This window comes from Antechinus flavipes, chromosome 3 (assembly GCF_016432865.1).
Source record: "Antechinus flavipes isolate AdamAnt ecotype Samford, QLD, Australia chromosome 3, AdamAnt_v2, whole genome shotgun sequence".
Classification (NCBI taxonomy): Eukaryota; Metazoa; Chordata; class Mammalia; order Dasyuromorphia; family Dasyuridae; genus Antechinus; species Antechinus flavipes.
The window spans coordinates 291,112,886-291,139,062 of NC_067400.1; the positions used below are offsets into that span (position 1 = coordinate 291,112,886).

The 26,177-nt window shown below is 31.9% G+C and overlaps 1 protein-coding gene across 1 annotated transcript in view; it reads right to left on the reverse strand.

Moving 5' to 3' along the window:
• The window catches only part of SENP7 (SUMO specific peptidase 7), a 163,839-nt gene that overhangs the window by 37,338 nt on the left and 100,324 nt on the right, over positions 1 to 26,177 (reverse strand). Inside the window, exons 12-17 of the mRNA XM_051985203.1 lie at positions 20,474 to 20,507; positions 17,811 to 17,990; positions 15,647 to 15,912; positions 13,857 to 13,993; positions 9,354 to 9,470; positions 1,248 to 1,370 (exon numbers count right to left, since the gene is read on the reverse strand). Of these exons, the coding sequence (XP_051841163.1) occupies positions 1,248 to 1,370; positions 9,354 to 9,470; positions 13,857 to 13,993; positions 15,647 to 15,912; positions 17,811 to 17,990; positions 20,474 to 20,507 (857 nt within the window). The remainder of the gene's footprint in view (positions 1 to 1,247; positions 1,371 to 9,353; positions 9,471 to 13,856; positions 13,994 to 15,646; positions 15,913 to 17,810; positions 17,991 to 20,473; positions 20,508 to 26,177) is intronic.

The window sequence follows — 26,177 nt, forward strand, 5'->3', positions numbered from 1 at the left end:
TGTGTGTGTGTGTGTGTGTGTGTGTTTAGGAGCATTAATTACTAGGCCTGTGGTTTGGGGAGAAAAGCATTCAATCTCCATTTTACTAAGTTCATTCTAAGCATACTATTGTACTTCTACAAGTAAAGTGACATGATATAAACAACATTACAGAAAAAAAGTAATTTATAGTTTCAAATAGTCTCACTACATTTGAATTTATCACTAATTTTACTTATCCAGGTGACTGTTTCAAATCATTTTTTTTTAATAGTGGCAAAGAACTGTAAACAGAGAGGTAATGGATTCAAGATATAGAATGAAATATAGAATGTTCCAAAAGTCTTAGTACAGAAAAAAGATAAATTTTACCTTGGGATAATTAATATCCATGTTTGATCATAGATAATGTAGAAATTTGTTTTGGTATACTATGAATATACAAGAGTTTTATTTTTCTTTTTTTCTTCTAAGTGTTTAATCATTGAAAAAAATTTTTTAATTCATTAATAAAGAGAAGCAAATTCAAAGAAATTCAAAGAATTAATCACATCCATCAAGTGAACAAATACAATTAAAAGCAAAGAAGTTCAATGATGGTGAGGTTATGGAAGAATAGATACAATCATTACTGATGAAATTTTAAACTAGGATCTTTTTTTGGCTAGCAATCTGAAAGTACATGATAAAATTACAGCAATAATTATGTCCTCTGTCCCAATAATTCCACTGTTGCAGTATGATCTAGAAATATTAATAGGAAAAAATCTAGCTACACAAAGAATTTCATATCATGTTTAAAAACTGAAAACAATGTCCAAAAATAGGAATTAACCAATAAATTATTGTACTTTAATGTAACACTATAATGTACTTATGAACAACAAGTATAAAATACATACAAATATGTGTTGTTTATAACTTTCATGTTACAAAAATTACTTTTAAACATTTATATGAATAATGCAAAGCAAAAAAAAAAAAATTTAAAGAATTCTAAAACTATGTAATATACTATGACCACATAGAGTAAAAGTGAATAAGAATGAATAGAAAAAGAATTCTAATGAAGACTTAAAGGGAGTGGCTGAAAAATGATACTTTCTGAACTTAAAATAATACAAATTAAATAGGCTAGATGTTCAACATTGATTTTTTTAACAAAATATTTTAAAATGTTGATTCATATGAAGCAATGTTAACTCAGGGTTCAAAAAGAAACACTAAGAAATAGCAAAACAAAACAATACTTATGAAAGTAAACTTACGAAAGATTTGGATTTTCTTCTATTGAATTATTTTCTTTTCTAGTCAGGCATTTGTAAAAGAAGCTGCTAAAAATGTGGCTTCGTTCAACAAGTTCATCTGATGCTTTCTCCAATATAAGATATCTACAAAAGTAGAGTAACACCAAAAGAAATCATTTATGACTTGAAAGTTTTGACTTTTAACTCAATCTCTTATAAAGCATTTTATAATATATACTGGAAAATCTAAGTTTTAGAATTTAATAATGTATAACTAAATATCACCTCTTCCAAAAAAGAGCTAGGAGAACCAGAATTGCTTAAAGAAGTCTTGAATAAATTTTAAAATTCTAATTAAACTACATTTCAAGATAATTGCCACACAAAACATTTTCTTTTGACTAATATGTTTCTTTTTATTTCAAGAATTTTTCTAGCAAACCGAAGACTTAAGTCCTTAAGAACTAGGGAATTTAGAACATTTATCAGCAGTTTTCAATAGCTTATTAAAGAATAAAAAATAAACATGTTCTCAAAAACAAATAAATACCTTTTAACAAAAAAATCAAACAAGTACATTTAAGCATCAAAGTAAATTAAAATCAGAGTAAATAATCCAAACAGACAGTAAATTCAAAACTAAACTGAAGACTAACCAGACTTTCCTTTTTTTTAATCTTCCCATAAAAGATCTTATTTAAAAGATAATTTTGAACCATTTTTTCTCTTAAAATATAAGAATGAAATGATTACATGAATAAATTCTGCAGCAACTGATTATATTAAGGATGATGGTGTCAGTGGACATAAGTAAAATCAGGACTACTTCTACTAAAAAGAAAATGTAGCAAGGATCACATAAAACTATCTGAAATTATAGTATTTACTTAATTATGGAACTAGGAAGCTGTTTGCATTGAAGAGATAAAAGAAAACTTTCTTCACAGTGCTCTTTTACATTTCATCAAGGTATTTCTGTCATTTGTTTCCTAAGCCAAATATTTGTCAGCTATAATTATCACATCTATGTATATTTCTCTATTTTCATGCTGCCAAAAAAAAAAAAGAAGAAGAAGAAGAAAGAAAAGATTCTACTTTAATTATCATATTCTAATACTTCAAGTATCTGTGGTTTTTGTCAGGGAGAGTACTCTTCAATAAAAAACATATATCTTTAAGACTTAGTAAATGGCCTTAGAACACTGTTCTAACTAAAAAGTTTATCAGGTTAAGCAAACTTGGAAATAACAAGCTTCTTTGGTCTTCCAATGATAAGATAATAGAGCCTGACGTCTTGTAAGAACCAAAAATCTCTCCAGCTTAATAGCACATGCTCCAGCATGCATTCTGTTGGAATAGTCTTTCAGAACCTGAGGTTCCCACTAAACCAAAATGAAACCTCTGATTGGGACTTTAATAGAAGGAAAAATATTTGCAAAAAGTTTTCTGCTCATTATTTCATCTGACCTTTAAATATGATTCAAGTTTCAAAATGCTTTCAAGTTTATAAAAAGTCTTACTACTTACATAATCTTATTTGATCTTCACAAAAAGCCTGTGAAATAAGTATTACATCTGACAGATGGTTCAATTGACTTAACTGATGACAAAACTATAAGTGTCATAAGGGAGACACAGCTCAGGTATCTTTGGTTCTTAGTCTGTTTCTCTTACAACACAGCCTCATTTGCCAAATAGTAATAAAACATTCCCATTTAATGTTTAATGTATTTAATAAAATTATGACCTCCTCTTTCACCAAAATCCTGCTTTGCTGCACAGGGAATCTTGCTGTTTGAAAAGTTATATCAGCAGAATACAAAGAGCATATCAGAAGTTTAAAGACCACCCTATCTAAATTTTACAGGAACACAGGGAAATTGACCAAAGCAACTCTTCAAAGTGATTTCCTAATCTATAAAGGGGCTATAATCTATATCAAAAGAGAGAGTTCCAGCTATAAGAGATAATGAATATGGAGGAACATGAGAAAACTTATACAACTTAACGCAAAGTGAAATAAAGAGTGAGGAAAAGAATATAATGATTATAATATTATAAACAGAAAAAACCACCATTATGAAATATTCAAAAATGAATATTGTGAAAAATTATAAGTTTGACCTCAAAGAAGAGAGTCTAGAATATACATCCCCCAAAAAATAATGAATATGGAGGAACATGAAAAAAGTTACATAACTTAATGCAAAGTGAAATAAAGAGTGGGAAAAAGAAAATATTGACTATAATATTGTAAACAGAAAAAAAACATCATTATGAAATAATTCAAAAATGAATGTTGTAAAAAATTATAAGCTTGACCCCAAAGAAGAGAATCTAGAATATACCTCCCCCAACTCTTTCACAGAAGTGGGAGGAAGGAGAGTATCCAGAGATGTAGAACATTACATAAAATGTCAGGTGTTTTTTTTTTTTCAATATAGTGATGGGTTTTGATGATGTTCTATTTTCTTTCTCTTTCTCTTTTTTTCTTTTTTTTGGGCCGTGTGGGGTGGTTTGAGGGGGGATCCATTATAAAGGATGGTTTTCTGAAAGAAATAAAGATCACAGAGAGTAATCTTGGTAAAAATTTTTAAAATCCTACAAAATCTAATTTTTAAGGAAGAGTACTCACACTAACAAAAATATACATCCTTGAGATTATCCCTTTAGCATCAAAGAAGACAAATAACAAATACTGTAGAACAGATGAAACTAAATCTTATTAAGTAACCAAATATATTTTCTCAATTCAAAAGCACAGGCAAAATCTGTAATAACAATACAGTGAATACAAAGAGTAAATTCTAAGTTTATCCTTAGCAAGGGAAGAAAATCACATATAAATCTCATCCTGTTTAAAAGTAAAAATTAGGATTAGATGCATATCTCCATATAAAATATAAAGAGATATATTTCTAATTAGATCAATGATCTATTTATTTAAAAGATCACAAAATTATCAGAAATTCAATGATTTACTTCTTGCAACTGTGAAGACAATAATCAACAAAATAAGTTATGGAAGACAGAATAAGATAATTCAATTACAGAAAAATAAGGAATTTTTGTATGACAAAAGCAATGCAATTGGTTTGAGGAAACTCTTCACTGTAAATATTTATTATATAAATTTGAGGTCAAAAGGATTTAACAGAAAAGAAATTAACATTCAAAGAAACTGCCATAAAGTTTATGAAATCAGCAATTTATAAAGGAAACAAATTGTTTCTTAAAAGTCACCAAAATATTGTTCAAAATCTCTAATAATCAGAGAAATGCAAATTAAAGCAACCCTTAAATGTCATTTTTAACCTATTATGTTGGCACAGAGTTAGAAAGGAAAAAAATTCAGTATTTATAAAGCATTACAGAAACAGGCATTGCTGAAAGAGTTGTAAACCAAATTAATCTTTTTTGGAAAACAATGTAGTAAAATAACAAATTATAAAACTTTCCAAAAGAGGTTTTTATACAGGAAAAAAAAAAGGGGAGATAGGGGGCGCTTTTAATTAAAAAACATTTAAGCTACAGTAGTCATAATAACAAAAAAATAAAATAACAAAAACATAAAAAACAAACATAACAAAAAATAAGACAATAAAACAAAATATTTTTTTAAAATAAGCCATGTGTCCAATAATTGAGGAATAACTTATAAAAAATATGAAAAGTGATGCAAAAAAGTATAATCAGAACAATACATACAATGATTATAAATATGTGATAATAAAAGAAATAATAATGGCAATAAACACCAAAAGGAATATACAGAGCAAAAAGTGTGCAACTAAAGACATGGGAGCAAATAGAATGTTTTTTTTTTGTTTTACATTATTAATTTGTAAAAGTTGATATTCACTTACACATAAATTTTAAGTAATGAAGTTTTTATTTTCATTTGTCATTCGAATGTTTTTATTGAAGGTTACCAAATTTGGATCAAAAATTAATTCTGCTAAAAAAAAATACAACAAACCAAAAAGATGCTTAATTTCTACAATAATATTAAATTAAAATTTAACTTTCTCAACATTATTTACTCTGTATGGTCTTACATTTTCATCTTAGAAATGTCTAAATTTCTTCCATAAAAACTACAGTGGTAACAAAAATTGACCATATTTTAGGACATAAAGATCTAAAGATCAAATGCAGAAAGGCAGAAATAGTAAATGCATTTTTTTCAAGTCACAGTGCAAAAAAAAAAAAAAAAATTACATTTACTAGATGGCCAGGGGAAAATAGACCAAAAAGTAACTGGAAACTAAATAATCTAAAAGAATGAATGGGTAAAACAGAAAATCATAGACACAATTAATAATTTCATCCAAGAGAATGACAATAATTTGATAAAATACCAAAATTTGTGGGATGCAACCAAAGTGGTAATAAAGAAAATTTTTTATATCTCTAGATGTTTACTTGCATAAAATAGAGAAAGAGAAGATCAATGAAGTAGGCTTGCAACTAAAAAAGCTAAAAAAAGAACAAATTAAAAACCCCCAATTAAATACAAAACTTGACATACTAAAAATAAAAGGAGATTAATAAAACTGAAAGTTAAAAAAAAACTAGTGATTTAATAAATAAAACTATTAAAATAAATAGATAAAAAGAAAATAGATAAACCTTTAGTTAATTTGACTAGAAAAAAGAAAGAGGAAAATTAAATTGTTAGTATCAAAAATGAAAAGGGAGAACTTTCCACCAAAGAAGAAGAAATTAGAGCAATAATTAAGAGTTATTTTGCCCAACTTTATGCCAATATATTTGATAACCTAAGTGAAATGGAGGAATATTTACAAAAATATAGATTGCCCAGATTAAAAGAAGAGGAAATAAATTAAATAGTCCCATCTTAGAAAAAGAAATTTGCTATTAATCAACTCCCTAAAAAAAATCCCCAGGGCTAGGTGGATTTACATGTGAATTCTACCAAACATTTAAAGAACAATTAACTCCAATATAATATATATATATATATATGTATGTGTATATATATATATATAAACTATTTGAAAAAATAGGGAAAGAAGGACTCCTATCAAACTCCTTTTATGACACAGACATACAGATACCTAAACCAGGTAGGATGAAAGCAGAGAAAGAAAATTATAGACCAATTTCTCTAATGAATATTAATGCAAAAATCTTAAATAAAATATTAGCAAAGAGATTACAGAAAGTCATCCCCAGGATAATACACTATGACCAAGTAGGATTTACATCAAGAATACAGGGCTGGTTCAATATTAGGAAAACTATTTGCATAATTGACTATATCAATAACCAAACTAACAAAAACTTTATGATTAACTCAATAGATACAAAAAAAAAATTTGATAAAATCCAACACCCATTCCTATTAAAAACACTAGAATGTATAGGAATAAATGGACTTTTCCTTAAATAGTCAGTAACATCTATTTAAAATCATCAGCAAACATCATATGTAATAGGGATAAACTGGAACCATTCCCAATAAAATCAGGGGTGAAACAAGGTTGTCCACTATCACCATTACTATTTAATATTGTGTTAGAAATGCTAGTTTTGGTAATAAGAAAAAGATTAAAGTAATTAGAGTAGGTAATGAGGAAACCAAATTGTCACTCTTTGCAGATGATATGATGATATACTTAAGGAACCCTAGAAAATCAACTAAAAAACTATTAGAAGTAATCCACAACTTTAGCAAAGTTGCAGAATACAAAATAAATCCACATAAATCATCAACATTTTTATACATCACTAACAAAATCTAATAGCAAGATATACAAAGAGAAATTCCATTTAAAATAACTGTCTATAGGATAAAATATTTGGCAATCTATCTGCCAAGGGAAAGTCAGAAACTATATGAGCAAAACTACAAAACACTTTCCACACAAATAAAGTCAGATCTAAACAACTGGAAAAATATCAAGTGCTTTTGGGTAGATCAAGTAAATATAATAAAGATGACAAAACTTCCTAAATTAATCTATTTATTTAATGCTATACCAATCAAACTCCCAAGAAACAATTTTACTTAACTAGAAAAAAATAACAACAAAATTCATCTGGAAGAACAAAAGGTCAAGAATTTCAAGGGAACTAATGAAAAAAATTGCAAATGAAGGTGGCTTAGCTGTATCAGATCTAAAATTATATTATAAAGCAGTTGGTACTGACTAAGAAATAGAAGAGTTGATCAGTGGAATAAGTTTAGGTTCACAAGACGAAACAGTCAAAACTATAGCAACCTAGTGTTTGACAAACCCAAAGACCCCCAACTTTTGGGTTAAGCACTCAGTATTTGACAAAAATTGCTGGGAAAATTGGAAACTAGTATGGCAAAAACATTGATCCACACCTAACATCTTATACCAAGATAAGATCGAAATAGATTCATGATATAGACACAAAGCATGATATTATAAATAAATTAGAAGAACATAGGATAGTTTAACAATCAGATATGTGAAGGAGGAAGAAATTTGTGACCAAAGAAGAACTGGAGATCATTATTGGTCACAAAATAGATAATTTGATTATATTAAGTTAAAAAGTTTTTGTACAAACAAAACTAATGCAGACAAGATTAGAAGGGAAGTAATACATTGGAAAAACATTTTTACATTTAAGGGTTCTGATAAAGGCCTCATTTCTAAAATAAATAGAGAACTGACTCAATTTTATAAGAATTCAAGCCATTCTCCAATTGATAAATAGTCAAAGGATATGAACAATTTTCAGATGAAGAAATTGAAACTATTTCTAGTCATATGAAAAGATGCTCTAAATCACTATTGATCAGAAAAATACAAATTAAGACAATCTGCAATACCACTACACACCTCTCAGTTTGGCTAAGATGACAAGAATAGGTAATGATGAATATTGAGGGGATGTGGAAAAACTGAGATATTAATACATTGTTGGTGGAATTGTGAACAGATCCAACCATATTGGAAAGCAATTTGGAACTACGCCCAAAGGATTACCAAAGTGTGCATATCCTTTGATCCAGCAGTGTTTCTACTGGGCTTATATCCCAAAGAGATCTTAAAAGAAGGAAAGGGACCCACATGTGCAAAAATGTTTGTAGCAGGCCTTTTTGTAGTGGCAAGAAACTGGAAACTGAATGGATGACCATCAGCTGGAGAAAAGCTAAGTAAATTATGATATAGAAATGTTATGAAATATTACTGTTCTGTAAGAAATGACCAATAGGATGATTTCAGAGAGTCCTGGAGAGACTCACATGAACTGATGCTAAGTAAAATGAGCAGAACCAGGAGATCATTCTGATAGACGTGGCTCTCTTCAACAATGAGATGCTTCAAACTGCTTCCAATTGTTCAGTGATGAAGAGAGCCATCTATGCCCAGAGAGAGACCTGTGAGAACTGAGTGTGGTTCACAACATAGCATTTTCACTCTTTTTGTTGTTGTTTGTTTGTATTTTATGTTGCTTCTCTTTTTTTCTTGTGCAGCATGACAATTGTTTAAATATGTATGCATGTAATGTCTGTAACACATATTTCTACCATGTTTAACATATATTGGACTACTTGCCATTTTGGGGAATATGGGAGAAAAGGAAGGAAATTGGAATACAGGGTTTTTGCAAGGCCTAATGTTGAAGAATTACCCATGCATATGTTTTGAAAAATAAAAAGCTTTAATAAAAAATAAAAATTTAAAATTAAAAAAAAAAAAAAAACTATAGTGGTAACAACTGTCATACTGAATTCTACCGTCTATTGGAAATGAAAAAATGAAACTAAGCTGTCAAAATTTTGGTAGGCCAGAAAAAATGAATTTCACAGGATGATAATGACCAATTAGAAAACTGAAGATTCAATAGAACAAGTCAACAGTAGAGCTGTTTGGCCAAAAACCTATATTTGTATGATACTTTTCAATTTTGGCATTAGTGGATATGTCTTTAATGTGATGAGTGATAATAGATTTACACATAAAAAAAACTAACAAAACTAAAACCTGGCATGTTTCTACTAACATGTTCTGAGAGTGTAGTTAATTAAGATACTTAAAATACCTTTCCCCCCCTAACCTTTGACAACAAAAATAGGTGTTACTATCAAACATAGACAAGTATGTTTGGTATTTTACTTACTTAAGATAGAAATCAATGATAACATCATTAAGAAATTCTCCATCTTCTAAGCACTCTAGGTCTTCATTAGTAACTCCTAATCCTCCTTTTGTAGGTGGTGGGGGATATACAATCAACCTAAAAAGTAACAATGAAGTTAAAATAATTATAAATTGGGATTCAAAGTTCTATTAATAAAACAGGATTCTGACACAGAAAATTTCCATTTTTGTTCCATATGTTCCATAACATTCCATAAATGTTATATTTCCCTTCTTCCTAATGTATCAAATTTTATGCTCAATTTCTTTTCTGTGAGTTTCCTTACAGTTCCTTATAGAGCATTCTCATTCATTCATCTCTCTCCCTCTCCCCTCCCCCCCCCCCCATAAATCAATAACAAAGCATAGTTTGTTACTCTAAGGGAAGAGGGTCTTAACTTTCTTGTTGTCATGGACCCATTCATTTGGCTGTCTAGGGAAGCCTATGAACTCCTCAGAATAACAGTTTTTAAACACGCAGGATTACAAAGAAAAACAATTAAGTTGAAATTCAGCATCAAAATTTATTTTTTAAAATAAGTTCATACACCCCAGATTAAGAACTCATACTTTACTGGCTTATCTTTCTTTTACCTAATGGAAAATAAGACTAAAATAAATGCTTGGGATCCAAGTCTCCCCAAAGAAAGATATTATATAAATTTCAAAATATGTAGAAAATAAACCAAATAGAAAAAATAAAAAAAACTTGTAACAGTTTCTAGTATCTTGAAAATACTAGAAACCAAGCTATAGTAAGTCAAGCTCTTTTCCTCTAACTTCCAGTACAAAAGTTCATAAAGAATGACACTTGTGAATTATTGTCCCAAAGCTAGGTTGGAATAGTAGTGAAGGAAGCAACCAATTCAATGAAAAAGGGTTGCTGGTTTCCTCTATGACCACTCAGACTCCTTTATCACATCTGAATCTATAACTCACATTTGTAATAGTGGATATACTCCTCCAAAGGCTCTGAATAAGGCCTTCTTTCTCATTTCTCTAACATTCTGTCACTCAGCAACCTCATCTACTCCCATGGGCTTAATTATCATCTTTATTGAAGATGACTCCCAGAAGTACAGAACTAGCTCTGCTTTCTTGTCTGAGTTCCAGTCCCAGATGCTTATCAACATGTTTCAAACTGGATGCCCCATAGGCATCTAAAACTAATGTCTCTAATTTCATTATCTTTTTCCTCAAACCCATTCTTCTTTCAAATCTCCCCAGTTCTTTGTCACCTCGAAACATTAAGTTTGTAACCTCAGCATTATACTAGCAAGTAGTGAGGTGGCTCGGTAAAAAGAACACTGTGGCTGGAGTCAGAAAGCTATGAGTACAAATGTGACCTCAAAGACTTACACACCTCTGTGCCTCAGTTTCCTCATTTGCAAAATAAGGATAATGATAATATCTACTTCCAAGATCAAATGAAATAATAATTGGAAAGAGTTTAGCAGTGTCAAGTAAATAGTAAGCACTACATAAAATGTTACCTTTTTGGGCAAGGAGGGGGAAAGAAGACAAACCTTCTAATTTGTCTTCCTGCCTCAAATCTCTCCCCACTTTAATCCATCATCCACACAATTGACAAATTGTTTTCTAAAATGAAGATAAGATCATGATACTTCCTTTCTCAATAAATTCCAGTGGCTTCCTGTTTTCTTTAGGATGTAATGCAAACTCTGGTAAGAATTTAAAGTTCTTCACAACCTGGTCCTAATGAAGTGAGGAGCCCCAAAACTCTTTCTCTTTCTCCTTCTCTCTGACTTTAGGAATGAGCCATGAGGTAGAGCACTTGAGAAGCTCTTTGAACCTTGCCTCAGTGAGACCCACCCCAGGGAATCAAGATAAAAATGGTTTATCTAGGTAGGGCTAGTTGAATCAGGAGCTGGAGAATTTCAACCCTATTGAATTAAAGATTAGTCAAGAAAGATTCATTTGATTCTATTCAATTCCACCTCAAACTCACCCAGCTCCCATCAAGAGCAAACCCCAGCTTATAGTGAAGCCTTCTATTATAAAAAGAGCCAACTTGGGGCTCAGTCCTTGCAGAGGATCTAATATGCCATGCCAAGGAACTCTTTCTCTTCCTGGTATAGCAGCAACTTCTGCCCACTGAAATGATATTCTCTTTCAGCATTACCCTCTCTTAACTCTCTCACCTATTTCCCTAACAATACTTTATACCTCTCTGTTAGGATTTATCTACTAGAAACTTTATTTCTCTATAGGGACTCTGGCACTAAGGAATTCAGTCTTTCTATTCATGCATAGCAAAGGCTGACTTCCTAATGCCAATTGTTAGAATCTTTACAAAGGGATAAGTCAGTTGCATAATTTAGCATGGTACTTAGCAAATTCTCTAACTCACTAATGTATTTAAGTACTCATTGGAGTTCACAAGTATGGGAGACTCACAAAGTTAACTTGGTAACTTTGTGAATTCACACCTCCCATAATCCCACTCTCAGAGGAGGAGTCAATCTTTGAGAGAGCATAAAAACAGCTGAGCTCAGTCAGCAGAGTCAGTTCAAAAGATTCAGAGTGGAGGAGTGTCAGTGCAGAAGAAGCCCACTCTCCAACGTGGAGCCAGATTCATTCATCCCATCTCACACTACCGTGGTGGCAGGCTCTCCTCCTTTGCTTCTCCGGGCCCAAGGAAAGAGACAAGACTTGGAAGGAGAAAATAAACGTTTGGATTTTATCAGCTGGCTGTATTTGCGGAGATTATTGATCTGAACTGATAATGAGGCTGCCTCCAGAAAAACCTCCCCAAGAAACCTGCTCCCAGAGAGAACCATTATATTATATAAAAAAGAAGAGAACACCACAGCCAATAATAAACTTTTTTTATCAGTCTAGCTTTTCAGGTTCGTAAATTCCTTTGTGAAGGACCTCTGCACTGCCAAGAGAGGGTTCCCACAACTCCCTACCCTGCGCCGAATCCTAAGGGGATTTAAGGGAGCCAAACCTCTTCATTTGGTTCCCTGAACCCCAAACCTGCAACTAACCTCATCATTTAACTCCCTGACCACCACAAATCCTGATCTCATCATTAACACAACTTTTAGGAATTCTTGCACATTACAACTTTATTACTATAGTGTTCATGAACAAAATGGCTTTGAGGCTGTTCTTCATATATAATACTTTATTTCTTGTCTCTATCTCCATACCTTTGCATCATATACCCCATGCTAAAATGTACTCTCTTCATACCTCTGACTCAAGAATCTTTAGTTTCCCTCAAAATTCAACTCAAACATCATCTTCTCTATTAAGCCTCTTAGTCCCTCACAACTAGTGCTTTCCATCCCTAAGTACCTTATATTTGTTTAGTATATAATTATGCTGTAAATACTTAACATATATATGCATTGTTTCTTTCAATAGAACTTAAGATTCCTTTGAGTATGGATTTGGGAGGGGAGGATATTGACAGTATATGTGTATGTCCAGCATTTAGCACAATGGCTAGCATACAATAGGTGTATTAAAATGTTTGTCTAATTGATTTGCATCTAATTTAATTTTTGCCCTAATGAACACTAAGAAAAACAAGGATATCCAAAAATTCCATGGGTTGCTGCCATACTTTGTTATAACTTTATTATTTCATTCATATTTTCTATATAATAGGAAGAAAACTAAGGGGGAAAAAAATTCTCAATTTTTTTTTTTTTGGCTAAGGTAATTGGGGTTAAGTGATTTGCCTAGGGTCTCAGAGCTAGGAAGTGTTAAGTGTCTAAGGTCACATTTGAACTCAGGTCCTCCTGTCTTCAAAAGCTGGTGCTCTATTCACTGCACCCCCTAGCTGCCCCAAGATACTTAATTCTTTAGGCATTCTCCTTGTTATATCAGCATGAAAACCCAATAGAAAACTAAAATGAACAAAATGGCAATTCTAGTACTATTTGAAATGATTCACATTTCACAAATTGTGTTTTTTCTATAATAGATTCAAATGTGAAATGTTTAATACAAAAATTTAAAATTTATAAAACCACTTTCACTCAAATATGACAATATTTTTTTCTAAAAGATCAACCCTATAAAATATGAAATTTATATTATCACTCATTTTGAGTTACCAAAAAACTCAGCAAAGTAGCATCTTTTTTTTTTCTTTTTTTTTTGTCTTAAGGCAATCAAAGTAAAGTAACTTGACTAAGGCCACATAGCTAGTAAGTGTCTAAAGCTGCATTTCAACTTGGGTCCTCCTGACTCCAGGGCCAGTTCTCTTATCTATTGTATCACCTAGTTGCCCCACACCTTTTCTTAAGTATTTATTTTCACTTTCTCATAAATCAAAAGAGAAACAAAATTGCCAAAACTTGATTTCACTTTTGGAAAATGTATTAGTCTGAAAAATTTCATTTCAAAAGACAAATTTCCAAATTGGACAGCTAGGAATGGAAACTGCTTTTCAGCCTTAAGCACTGTGCCCACCTAATACAAACAGGATAAGGTAATTAGTACATACTTTTTAATTGGTCCAGTGTTTTTTACTTCTTTCCACTCATTATCATCTGGATTTGATGTAATAGAAAGTGAATAGCAACCACTACCCCTCTTCTGCAAGAGAGTATAGCTAGGCTTGGTTATATTGGCAGTTGAGGCCTACAAAAATAAACAACAACAAAAAAAGTTGTTTTTATGACTGTATATATTAAATCTTGAAAATACAAAATAAAAACAAAACCTGGGTATAGAGAAAGATACCTACCTGAATTAGTATCACATTAACAATATATCTATATCTAAATATATTTGGCAAAGTGTAAACAAACTCTTGAGATTCAAATCTTAGCTCTAACATTTATATGTGGGGCAATCATGAACAAAAAAAGCTTCTCTGGTTTCATAATTTGTAAAATAAATGGACAATTATGAACAATCCTACCTCAGAGGACTATTAAGAAAAAAGTTAGTAATCCTTAAAGAATTATATAAATGTGAATTGTTAAAATCCTCACTATAAGTAGACTCATAGCTTTTATACAAGGGAGGCATTTTGTTACTATGAAAATACTGCTACAATTAAAGTCAGAAGACCTAAGTTCAAATGTCAACTATGTTACTTACAATTTGTTGTTTGGTACAAGAGTGATTCACCCAGTCACAAAGCTCATAAATTCTTGTCTCTAAGACAGGCTCTCTATATCCACAATAACATATTGCCTCTAATTTATTTTTAAATAAGAAAAAACAAACTACTGTGGCTGGTTAGATTAGCTAGTAGAGCACACAGTAAGGGAAAGGTCATGATTGAAAAACTATTGCCACAAATGTAAACAGAAAGAATATGAAATGTATGAGCTCAGATTCATTGTCACTGTGGAAAAGCTTATGGTGGGTGAGCAGTGTCATTTATAGCATAGCATTAAGTAAATTATTCAAATGAATATAAATCAGATAATATTTTAAAAGCAACAGAGGAGCTTATTATTTAAATTCTGTAATGAAACATATTGCAAAACAAACACTCATTTTTAATACACATTTATTATTTTCTTTATCTAGTTTAAAGATTCAAATTTGGTTGGTTTTTTTTTTAGTTTAGCTTAGTTTAGTTTGAGGAGGTTTTTTGGGTTTGTTTTTTTTTTTTTTTTTTTGTTATATATACATCTATATAACAAAAAAAAAGTTTTATAAAGAAAAAACAAACTTCACTCAAGCTTATAAAATCAGACTAATTAACTTTCTGTGAGAATCCAAGGTGGCCTTGAAAAAAATGATGATAAGAAGAAATACATTCAGATGGCCAAGGAACTTGAGAAATGAAAAGTGTGGGCACAAGAAGGAATGCCATCTGAATAAACGGGAAGTCACTCCACCAGTTGCAAACTTCAGTGCCTTCTGATTCTTTTACTTCAAATGTCTAGTTTCATGCTATGCTAGAATTGTTAACTCCTCCAAAAAAATGATCTAATAAAATAATGAACTGGAAAGCTCCTAAAAGATTAGGGTAAATTTAAGGTCTTTGATATTCCCAAATTATAAATGGGAGAAGAGTGGTAAATGTCTTTCCTTCTTCCATCTGTTAAGTAGTCTTCCATAGATTCTCCAGCCCAAAAGAATCAGCCTGAAAATACAGCTGACTATAATTTTAAGTATTTTCTTCTTCAGAGCTAAAATGGATAATTAAATCACACTGACACACAACTAATGTTTACCTGGAGAAGCAGAGAAATGTTTACTTTCTAGTATTCAAAAAGTGGCTTAATTTCTCGTATGAAGCCCTTTTTGTCCATAAAATTATCATACACTGACCTGAGGAGGAGATTCTGCCTTTGTTTCAACAGCAGCTACTGGATTATGGCAGTATTTTGAGGAAGAACAATAATAATCGATAAAAGAGCTTTCTTTTGCAGATAAGCCTTGAAGCAAAGAAAGAGCCTGGTTCCAAGGCAGTGGATGACAAAGGTCTAACGATCTCGTTTTCCTGCTCACTTCTGCCATCACCTCATTCAGTTTATCTTCCTCCTCTTCTGAAGCTGGTTTGCTCAACTCAAGGAATATGAATTCATCAGATTTAGCTAGAAAGAAAGAGGAACCCATTTTAATCCCTGTTTTCATTTTGTCTCTCACTAAACTTTGACAAATATTAGATTATTAATAATGGCATAAACTGTGATCTCTAATTTAAAAGATGATCATAGACTACAAGAAAACATTAATAAAATATTAACAGAACTCATGCTGATTGGCCATCCTATTCCTAATTGTCTTATTTAAGAAATTTCTAATGTAACCACAATATTGCCATGTTTCTCTTTATTTTTCTCCTATAAATTAAGATACATTCAAGTGTCTTTCAAGAAATAAAATGCTTCATCAGCAATCTCTTATTTGACAAAAATTCTTCCTAAACTTTCCCTCTCATCTGCTATTTTAATTCTCAATCCTTTGAATAAGTCTAGGTACCAAGAGCAAGAGAAAAGACTGAGTGATAAACAGTTTTATTGGCTTCATGAAAAATAAAACTATGCCCACTACTAATAACTCTGAATTGGGGGGAACATATTTCCTAATTAATTTTATCCAATTATGATTTAAATTCATTAAATTCATATAAAATCATGGTAATAGAAACCAAACATTAAAGAGGAGAAAATACCCAGAATATTTATAGTTAATATTTCTCAAATAAAATATAATTTTGTTTCCACAAATCTAGTCACCTGATTCTATGCATATTTTTGGGAAAAAAATCAAGAACAATATATATTATCGATATAACATATAGATATATTATACTATACTATACTATATGTAGGTATATAAAGATATATAATCTATACAAAGCATATAACTTTTTCATATATAAAATTGCAAAAATGTCCTGGAAGAGTTGCTTTAAGCAGAATGTTTTTTACAACTGACATAATAAATATGAATCAAATCAAAGAAATAGGTAAGTTCTAGTCACTGATTAGGTCAGCAATTATTTCTCAAACTTCTTTACATCTCTTCCTCTAGTAAACTCTGCTTTTCATAGTCTCATAGATTTACAGATAGAATAGAATTTAAACATGATTTAAATCAATCCTTTTATTTTACAAATAAGGAAATTAAGGCCTAAAGAGGTGAAATTTAAGTGCTAATATTTAAACCCCGGTTTTTTGACTCCTTATCAAGTGCTTTTTCCAAATGACTGCACGATGAATCAGAAAAGCTAAGTTCAAATGAAAAATCTCAACACTTGCTATCTACAAGATCATAGAAAAATGACTTTGCTTCAATTTCTAAATCTGTAAAATAAGAAAAACAATACTCTCTACTTCATATAACAATGAAGAAAAAATTTCACAAAACTTAACCTATTATATAAGTACTAGTCATTATTCTTTTCTTTGGCCTCTTTGCTTGAAGAGTTCAAGACTTATCAAATTTCCCACTAAGTTTCTAACTCTGTATATAAAGATACTACCTGAAGCAGCAATGGTGGCCTGGTCTTTCTTTTGCTAAAATGTCAAAGGATCTTAAGGCTCAACTGTCAAAATAAAAATTACTTAGAAATACAGATTATTTAGAAATAGAGACAAATCTTTGCTTTAGTAATTATCAGTGCTATCTTTCCAGGACCAAAAAAATTGTTGAAGGAATGGAAAAATGGAATTTAGCACTGATTGAAAAACTTTGTCACTATTTCTTAGAACATAGAAGTATGAATCTCAAAGATAAATGAAAATTGTCTAAAATGGCAGCTAATTAACAGAATTTCAGATTCAGATACTAAGAAAACCCCATCCACTCATCCCATACTTCATAATTATCAGGAGGAATGATACAGGAGGAAAAATATAGAAAACTTACCTATAGCATACAGTAGTAAACCAAATAAGTAAACTCAAAAGGGAAACTAGAAAAGGAGACTTGACTCTTTACAAGATTTCCCTGTATCTATAGAATTTTAAATCCACCGTACACTTACATAGCTGCCTTAAAACAGATTTCCCAAGTTGGTTTTCAATCATTTCTAGATAATCTGAAGATGTCCAGAGGAAAATGATAGAATTTCTCCTTTTACAGTGGTTGTCGTCTTTATGTGTCCACAAGCCAAACTTCTTTAAATGAATGGTATCCACTAACAATGAAATCTTATTCAGAGACACTAAAGAAACAAAAGAAAAAGTTTTCAACAGTCTAGAATTCCCAATCTAGGTCCAAATGACTTTTTCAGCCCTATATGACATTATTATCCCTTATGAATTTTATATTAAAAAATAAAATGGGATATTATTTTGCTAGCCCCTGCATTCAGAATTTTACATTCTACTTCCATGAATTCATTCACAGAAGTTACTCTTTTTCCCCCCATTCTTGGAAAGTCTTTTTCCCCCCATTCTTGGAAAGTAATCTCCTTCCCACCTCATTTCTGCCTTTCTGAAGTTATTTTCCTAAAAGACTTAACTAAGATAATGTTAAGATTTTTCCCTCCACAAATAATCTTATATTTAATTACACATGAATATGTTATATTCTCTAGTTGAAAATAAGCCTTTTAAGATTTTGAAATTTTTATCTCAGTATGCCTAGTGAGTAGTACATAGTAAAATTTTAATAATTGGATTTCTGAGCTTTCCCTTAAGGATATGAAACTATAAGAATGAATTCATATCAAAACTACAAAGAGAAATAGTAAGTAATCATTAATTGTACTTCAACTTCATAGAGTCTAGTTTCTTAAAATATGTAATTCTTATTATAATTTGTCAAAAAGACAAATTGGAGAAAAGTTTCCTTAGGTTAGAACTTAGGCCACATAAATCCCTCACTTTGAGCAATCTAAAAAGTTGAAAAAGGTTGGGTATTATCAGTAAGAACCATGAAACAGTATTAGTGATTTGGATACCAATCAAAACTCAATTCATACTTGGTGAATTACTGGTAATTGTTAATAAGGATGACATCTTTCTAATTAAAGTTTCCCTTCTCCTCTATAAGCACTTGCATTCAAGTATAAGAATGATATATAATAAATCATGAACAGCAATAAAAGGCAATAAATTTCAGGATAAATTGACTTATTAAATCTCCCGGTATTGACTCTTTCCTATCAGTTACTGTTTTTTCCCTTCATTCTTTCTGCACTAAGTTTTTCCAAATATGACTTTTCTAAAAAATCATAATACTTACATCACTGAAACTTTCTAATAGTTGTAGATTAATTTTTATCTTCCAAACTACTAAAATTGAAATATCTCATAATGATTTATTGTATTGCCCTAATCAGACCTTAGTATTTTTACTTAGTATGATATAAATATTGTGAGAGCTGACTTCCTAAACATCAACACCATCACCCTCATTCATTATTTACAAATTTCTGCAGAGTAGTCTTCTGTGGAAATAAATTTATATTTATAGCCTTTGGTATTATCTTTTTCATTATTAGAATAGAAGCATTCTCTTCTAATGTTCTTGTTTAAAATAATCTTCACGCCATTTCCCTCATCAATTCTCCTTGAAGTTCAGGTGAAAATAACACCTCTCTATCTGGTATTTTATTTTTATTTTGGAATGTCAGTATTTATCTAGTAGTTTTTTCAATGAAAAATAAAATGCTCCAAATTGTCTAAGCATAAGCTTGAGATTGTCCAATCTATCTTTTATTACTTTAATGTCTAAAGGAACTATACTTTTATCAATCTACACATTCTCTTCCAACAAAGATATCAACACCTCTATAATTTAGTAGTCTTGAAGAGGTATAGTAGCCAAAACCATATGTTAATCTAATTATGGGCTTCATCATGCTTAACTTTCTGATCCTGGGAACACAGACATATAGTGAATCAATGGCCCATCCTCAAATTTTTTTTCAATATTGGTAGAAAGAACTTGCCAAGACTTGGGTTTAGCTGCTATACCTCTGAAGAAGCAAGATCTCCTTATCAAACTAGAAATAACATAAAATTATATCTCATTTAGTCCACTATTATAGATCTCACAAATTCCTATATACCTTAAAATACTGTTTTAAAATGTTCACCATTTCTCTTTTTCTCTGACATCCATTTTCACATGTCCAAGGCAACTCTATTTTTAAAAGTTTTCCATTAGAACTTAGTTCAATTATTCCCAAGAAAACCACGAGATGACTTGCCATTATTTGTTACAATACACATAAAACTATATATCTAAATACTGAACTATTCTGAGAACAGTTTTAAATAAAGAAATTTTCAAAATCAATAATGCTAAAACTGTTGAAAACTAGTAAATTATAACATATAAAGGACTGCTTGCCATCTGGAGGAGGGGGTAAAGAGAGGAAGGGGACAAATCAGAACAGAAGTGAGTGCAAGGGATAATGCTGTAAAAAATTATCCTGGCATGGGTTCTGTCAATAAAAAGTTTAAAAAAATAAAAAAGAAAATTAAAAAAAAAAAAAGAAAAGAAAACTAGTAAATTAAATTTAGTCCATATAACACTAAACTTTTAGTTATGCTGAAGTGCCATAATGAAAAGCAATTAAGAACAAAAAAGTACTTGGAAAAGAATAAAGTTATTGAAAATATTTTCAAAGAAAATTGGCAGAAATGACATTTTACACTTAGAATTATAGTAAAGCATAAAGCAATAATTGCTTACCTTGAAATGGAATCTTTATGTACTTTGTTGTGAACTTAAAGGAAAAATAAAAAAGTTAGTTAGTTTTGCCATGTTGCTACTTAAAATTATTTTCAAATTTTTCTTTTTCAAATCATAAACTTATATTCCAAAGCTTATAGTATAAAAATTATGTCTCCCTCTCAACCAATTTCATATCATAAATATTTAAGAATGATATATTTCTCACATGCTCAGTTTTAAAACCAGTAAGTCAAAAAACTCAGGTAGTCCCAACAAACATTAAATTACAATAACATCTTCTTTCATGTACAAAGTTGTGTTTCACTGGTACAGAAATAGAGAAGCCAGGATAGCTTATCAGTCTAGAAAGAACATAATATCCCACCTCATTTAAGCTACTATTATTTCTAATCCTCAAGTTTTTATATGTTGCAAAACTTTGCTTTACCCTTCCCCAAGCTTTTCCCTTATTTTTTTTTGAGATACTTGCTATTTTAATCCACTTTCCCATGTCTACATCATTACTTTTCTAAGAATTTTCCACCAAAAAAAAAACGTTATTTCCATTATTCTCAGAAAATACTGCTCCATTGTAGAAATTTTGCTATGAATGTTATACAGTTAGAGATGGTGAATTTACACTCATCTACTCACATTCACAAATTCACATTGACAAATTTGTAAGATGGCTGGTCAAGATTTGTAATGAATTTTGGATAGTACAAACTAAAATGGTCCCCACTCAAGGTTCAGATTCATAATGTTGGCCCCCAAATTAATGTTCTCTGATCAATCAAATTTGTAATGGGCTGAGGCTTGAGATGATGCACTGAGGTCCCAAGCACATGAGGCTAAATAGTAATTGGACCATACTCTATTAATATATAAGCTTGAAGAAAGAATGGCCCCCTCCCACTCTTTGTGCAAGTCCTGATGTGTTGTATAGGAAATGACGATTTTGGTGGGTGGAGGCAGGGGAATGGAAAAGGAAGGGGAGGAGAGACTGCTTGCTTTTGCCATTGCAACGACCTTTCGGCTCAGATTCCCCCTCTGTTAGCTGGCTTCCTATCGCAGCTGCCCATATTGCTATCGCAATCTTTCTTGCCTATATTTGCTATTGCAATCCTTATTCACCTCTTCACTTCAATAAAAATTGAAGATTTTTCCCTTAACCTGAATTCCTGACTCCGGCTGATTTTATTTTTTATTTTTTATTTTTTAATATTTTATTTTATTTAATTTAATAATAACTTTATATTGACAGAATCCATGCCAGGGTAATTTTTTTACAACATTATCCCTTGTACTCGTTTCTGTTCCGATTTTTCCCCTCCCATTCTCCACCCCCTCCCCTAGATGGCAAGTAGTCCTATATATGTTAGATATGTTGCAGTATATCCTAGATACAATATATGTTTGCAGAACTGAACAGTTCTCTTGTTGCACAGGGAAAATTGGATTCAGAAGGAAAAATAACCCGGGAAGAAAAACAAAAATGCAGATAGTTCACACTCGTTTCTCAGTGTTCTTTCTTTGGGTGTAGCTGCTTCTGTCCATCATTTATCAATTGAAACTCAGTTAGGTCTCTTTGTCAAAGAAATCCACTTCCATCAGAATACATCCTCATACAGTATCGTTGTTGAAGTGTATAATGATCTCCTGGTTCTGCTCATTTCACTTAGCATCAGTTCATGTAAGTCTCTCCAAGCCTCTCTGTATTCATCCTGCTGGTTATTTCTTACAGAACAATAATATTCCATAACATTCATATACCACAATTTACCCAGCCATTCTCCAATTGATGGGCATCCATTCAATTTCCAGTTTCTATCCAGCTGATTTTAAATACGCAGTCATTACACAAATTAGTAAGAGATTTCAATAAAAATAGCAAAAATTTGTCAGTGAAATACTGGACTTTCTACATTTATAAAACAAATAAATGTGCAACAGTACAAATCATTAATCATTATTACATTTCAAATTATATTTCTCCAAAAATTCTATTATTTTTGTTTTCCTACTCTATATACTCCTAGTATAGATTTGTCAGGTTAGCTAATTCACACTCCTTTGGTACAAGTCAGTGAGAATCTAGTGCAGAGAGCCTGCTTTACTTACAAGTAATTTTTTACTTGCAAGTAGTAAACCATGAAAAAAAAATGATTGTATACATTGGCTACAGATTTGACTAAAAAGATTCAGTTAAATAAAGTCAAATAAATTTTTTTCTGGTACTTTTAAAGAACTTTTATTTGCATTTAGCCCACTGCCAAAACTTAAGAAGAAAGTGGATTTCTAAAACAAAATTCTTAAAATTAGTACACTTTATAGCAAATGAAGCAAAGTCTAAAGCTACTGCTAAAATGTTTTTATTGAGCCTACAGGCTTATAAAAAATATTTTGGTAACAATAAATTTGTTTTCCTCGTAAAGAATATATTCCTACTGAAAAGTTTAATGTTGCAATGAATGTAACACAGAAATATGTAAGGCTGGTCCTAAGCAAAACTTGTGAGAAGCATTCCTCCCCTTTTTATGCCCTTTTATACATGTTGCAGTGAAAAACTACAAACTTTTAAGCACTTTCATTCTCTAACGACTGGGACTGACACTATATCAACCTCATAAAGTGACAAGATTTGGATCTTAATTTCATCTCAGCCACACAGATATTGTTCTGTCCTTGATCTGGCCATTACCCCTGATTATTCTACCTCCCTTTATCCCAAAATCTTAAATTCTTTTCTCTGAAGATAGCCTCCTATCCTTTAATCTTTATTTTTGCTTCATCTCTACTAACCCTATTCTTCATCCTCATCATGATATTCCGTCCTTATATTTCCCCCAGTCCATCACCCCTACTGTAATCTCCCCCTCACCCCGCCTCAGTTCAAAATTTTTACCCTGTGATCTTCCAGTTCCACCCTAAACTGTCCTCGAACTCCTAGCCCTTTTGTTCTATCAGTCACATCTTGCCAAACTCTATGGTTTGCTACCACTTACTCCAATTCTATAAACATACTGCTAAATGTTTCTTAGGAAAAAAATTCACATAATTGTATTTATGGGGACTACTACAAATTTGTTTCCCAATCTCAACTTGACTTTCATGCTACACAGTAATCCTTTTCTTCTCTAATTTACTATCACACAGTCAAGATTCCAAATTTTCTTCTCGGTTCTCCAACTTCCTATAAAACTTTCTATTCTCTCCCCAGTGGGACGTCATACTTTTTTCAGAAAACAAAACCTGGATTTTATTTCTAGATAAAGAGATCACCAGACCTCAATTCTCCCTCTGACCTTGTAGTTCCCTTTTTCTATTTATGGGTTCTACCCAGAATCTCCATTCTGAGAAACCAGCATTGAATTCTTTAGGCTTAACCACCATGCTAATTGAGGCTACCTCCTCTTCCCTCCTTTCTCAGCTTTTCAGCTCCTTTTTATGCATCATCTTTTAATAAGGAGCTCAGGAGGTCCTTAAAAGCAAGAATGGGGGGGAGGGGAAGGGGGGATGGTTTGCTTGTATTTGTGTCCCTAGAATTTCACACAGTGTACACAGTATCTAATAAATGCTTACTGACTTGACTTGATAAGCATCCTCTTCTATACTCCGTATTTTAAAACTCATCATTTCCCATCCTCTCCTCCTTGCTCTAATTACTAAAGAGGAAGGTGGGTCTTTTCTAAACCAAAGCTAATCTCTCTACTTGAACGCTGAATCCCATCCTCTCCTGTCTCTTCCAGATACTTGTCCCCTTGATCTTAACTATTTTTCTCTCATTTTTATTTCCCTTTAATCACTGGCTCCTTCACCACCACTACAAAAGATTCCTATATATTCTCCATCATTAAAAACAAAAACTTCTCTTCAAACAATTGTTCCAAATCTCTTCTCCTACAACTAAACTCACTTTTCCAAACAAAGGTGTCAATAATCATGCTCCCATTTATTCTACTACCATTCTTCTTGATCCCTTGCAGTCCAACTTCTGACCCCACCATCTAACTAACATTGCTCTTTCTCTTACAATGATAAATCCAATAGACTTATCTCAGTCCTCATCCCTCTTAAGATTTCTACAACTTGTGATACTATTATACATGCCTACTTCTTGGACATTCCCCCACTCTGGTTCTTCATCTTGTCTGATAAAATAATATGGAGTGGAAGAGCAGAGTCAATAGGTCAAAATTACCAAAAATTACCTGATAAGATAAAGATAAGGCTCTGATAAAGAAGGCTTTCCTGTGATAAAAGCAACCAAGCACTATCAGGGACTGTCTCTGCCTCTGCCTTTGCCTCTGTCACTCTCTGTCTCTCTATCTCTCTCTCTGGAGCTTTCCTAATATTTGTAAGACAAGGGACATGCAGAAGTGTTCCTTGGGCTGCTTGAAAGATGGCTGCTGCTTCACTGAGAGAAATGGGGGTGGGGAAAAACAAAATAAGGAGTGAAAGGGCAAGTGGGGCCAAAAGGACTGAATCTTGGGCTCAATGTCTCTTAAAAAGAAAGCATAAGCCCTCCATTGATTCACAGGAATAGGGTGGCTGACTGGTATCTAAATCAGGGTTTTCTCTGATCCAGTGTGATCAAGTGGGTTACCCTTCTACTATAATTGCTGTAGGAGTTTACTTTCCGGAATCATCATCTTCCTCACTCCCACCAAGTGTGAGTACACATCTTCCAAGTTTAATAGGTCTTTTTCTTTTTTTTTATATTCTCTTCCTTGATAAACTCAGTTATTTACATGGGAAAGACAGGAGATTTTGATAAAAGAATGAATCTTTCCTCAACCTTTGCTTTAAAGAATTCTCGAGAGCCTAATCTTCTGGTCTATGTAGGGAATACAGCATAGTATACTTGAAAAAGCAGGAGATGGGGAATCAGAAGAACTGGATTCAAATCTCATATTAGCTGATTACCATCCATGTGACCTAAGATAAATCAAGCAACTCTTTTGGCCTCAGTTTTCTCATCTTTAAAATAAGGAAGTTTGACTACATGCTCTCTAAGAAATCTTTCAGATTTAAACCCAAACCTTATTAACTATATGTAATAAGCTGAGTAGGAATACAATCCACCAATGGTCTGACTATAAGTGGTTGAGTTGTGCTAAAGCAACTATATAATTTCCATCACACCAGTGAATAGTGGCCATCATGTTATTTATGTCTAACATGAGAAATTCAGTATGCATACTCCTCCATCTGACATTTCCCCCTCCAACAGAAACTGGATCTCAAAGGATTATAACTATTGGCACTATTATAACTGTTGTCTACTAGCACTGCTACTGTGTAGTTATGGAGTGGATTTGGTAATGCTGGACCAGTACTTTGATTATTAAGCTCTTTAAAAACACCCTAGCTTCATACCTAGTCCGTGACATAGCTCCTCATCAGCCATTTGTGAGACAACTTCAGCTACAGTACTTGGAGACCCAGGATAGTAAGGGTTTGACAAGATACCTCCCTACCTCATGATTTCTACAGGAAGTTCTACTTTCCCGTTATTCTTGTGGTCTCCTGATAGAAAAACCAATGGAGAAACAACAGACACAATATAAGCAAAGTCATTTGGCACACTTGGACAGGGCAAGGGAGATCAGATCCTGTCAAGTTACATTTTTGCTGGGGAATAGAGCTTGATCTCTGACCATGGAGCAGAAATGATCAGAAATTGAATGGATGAATGCTTCATTGACAAATTATGTAAGTA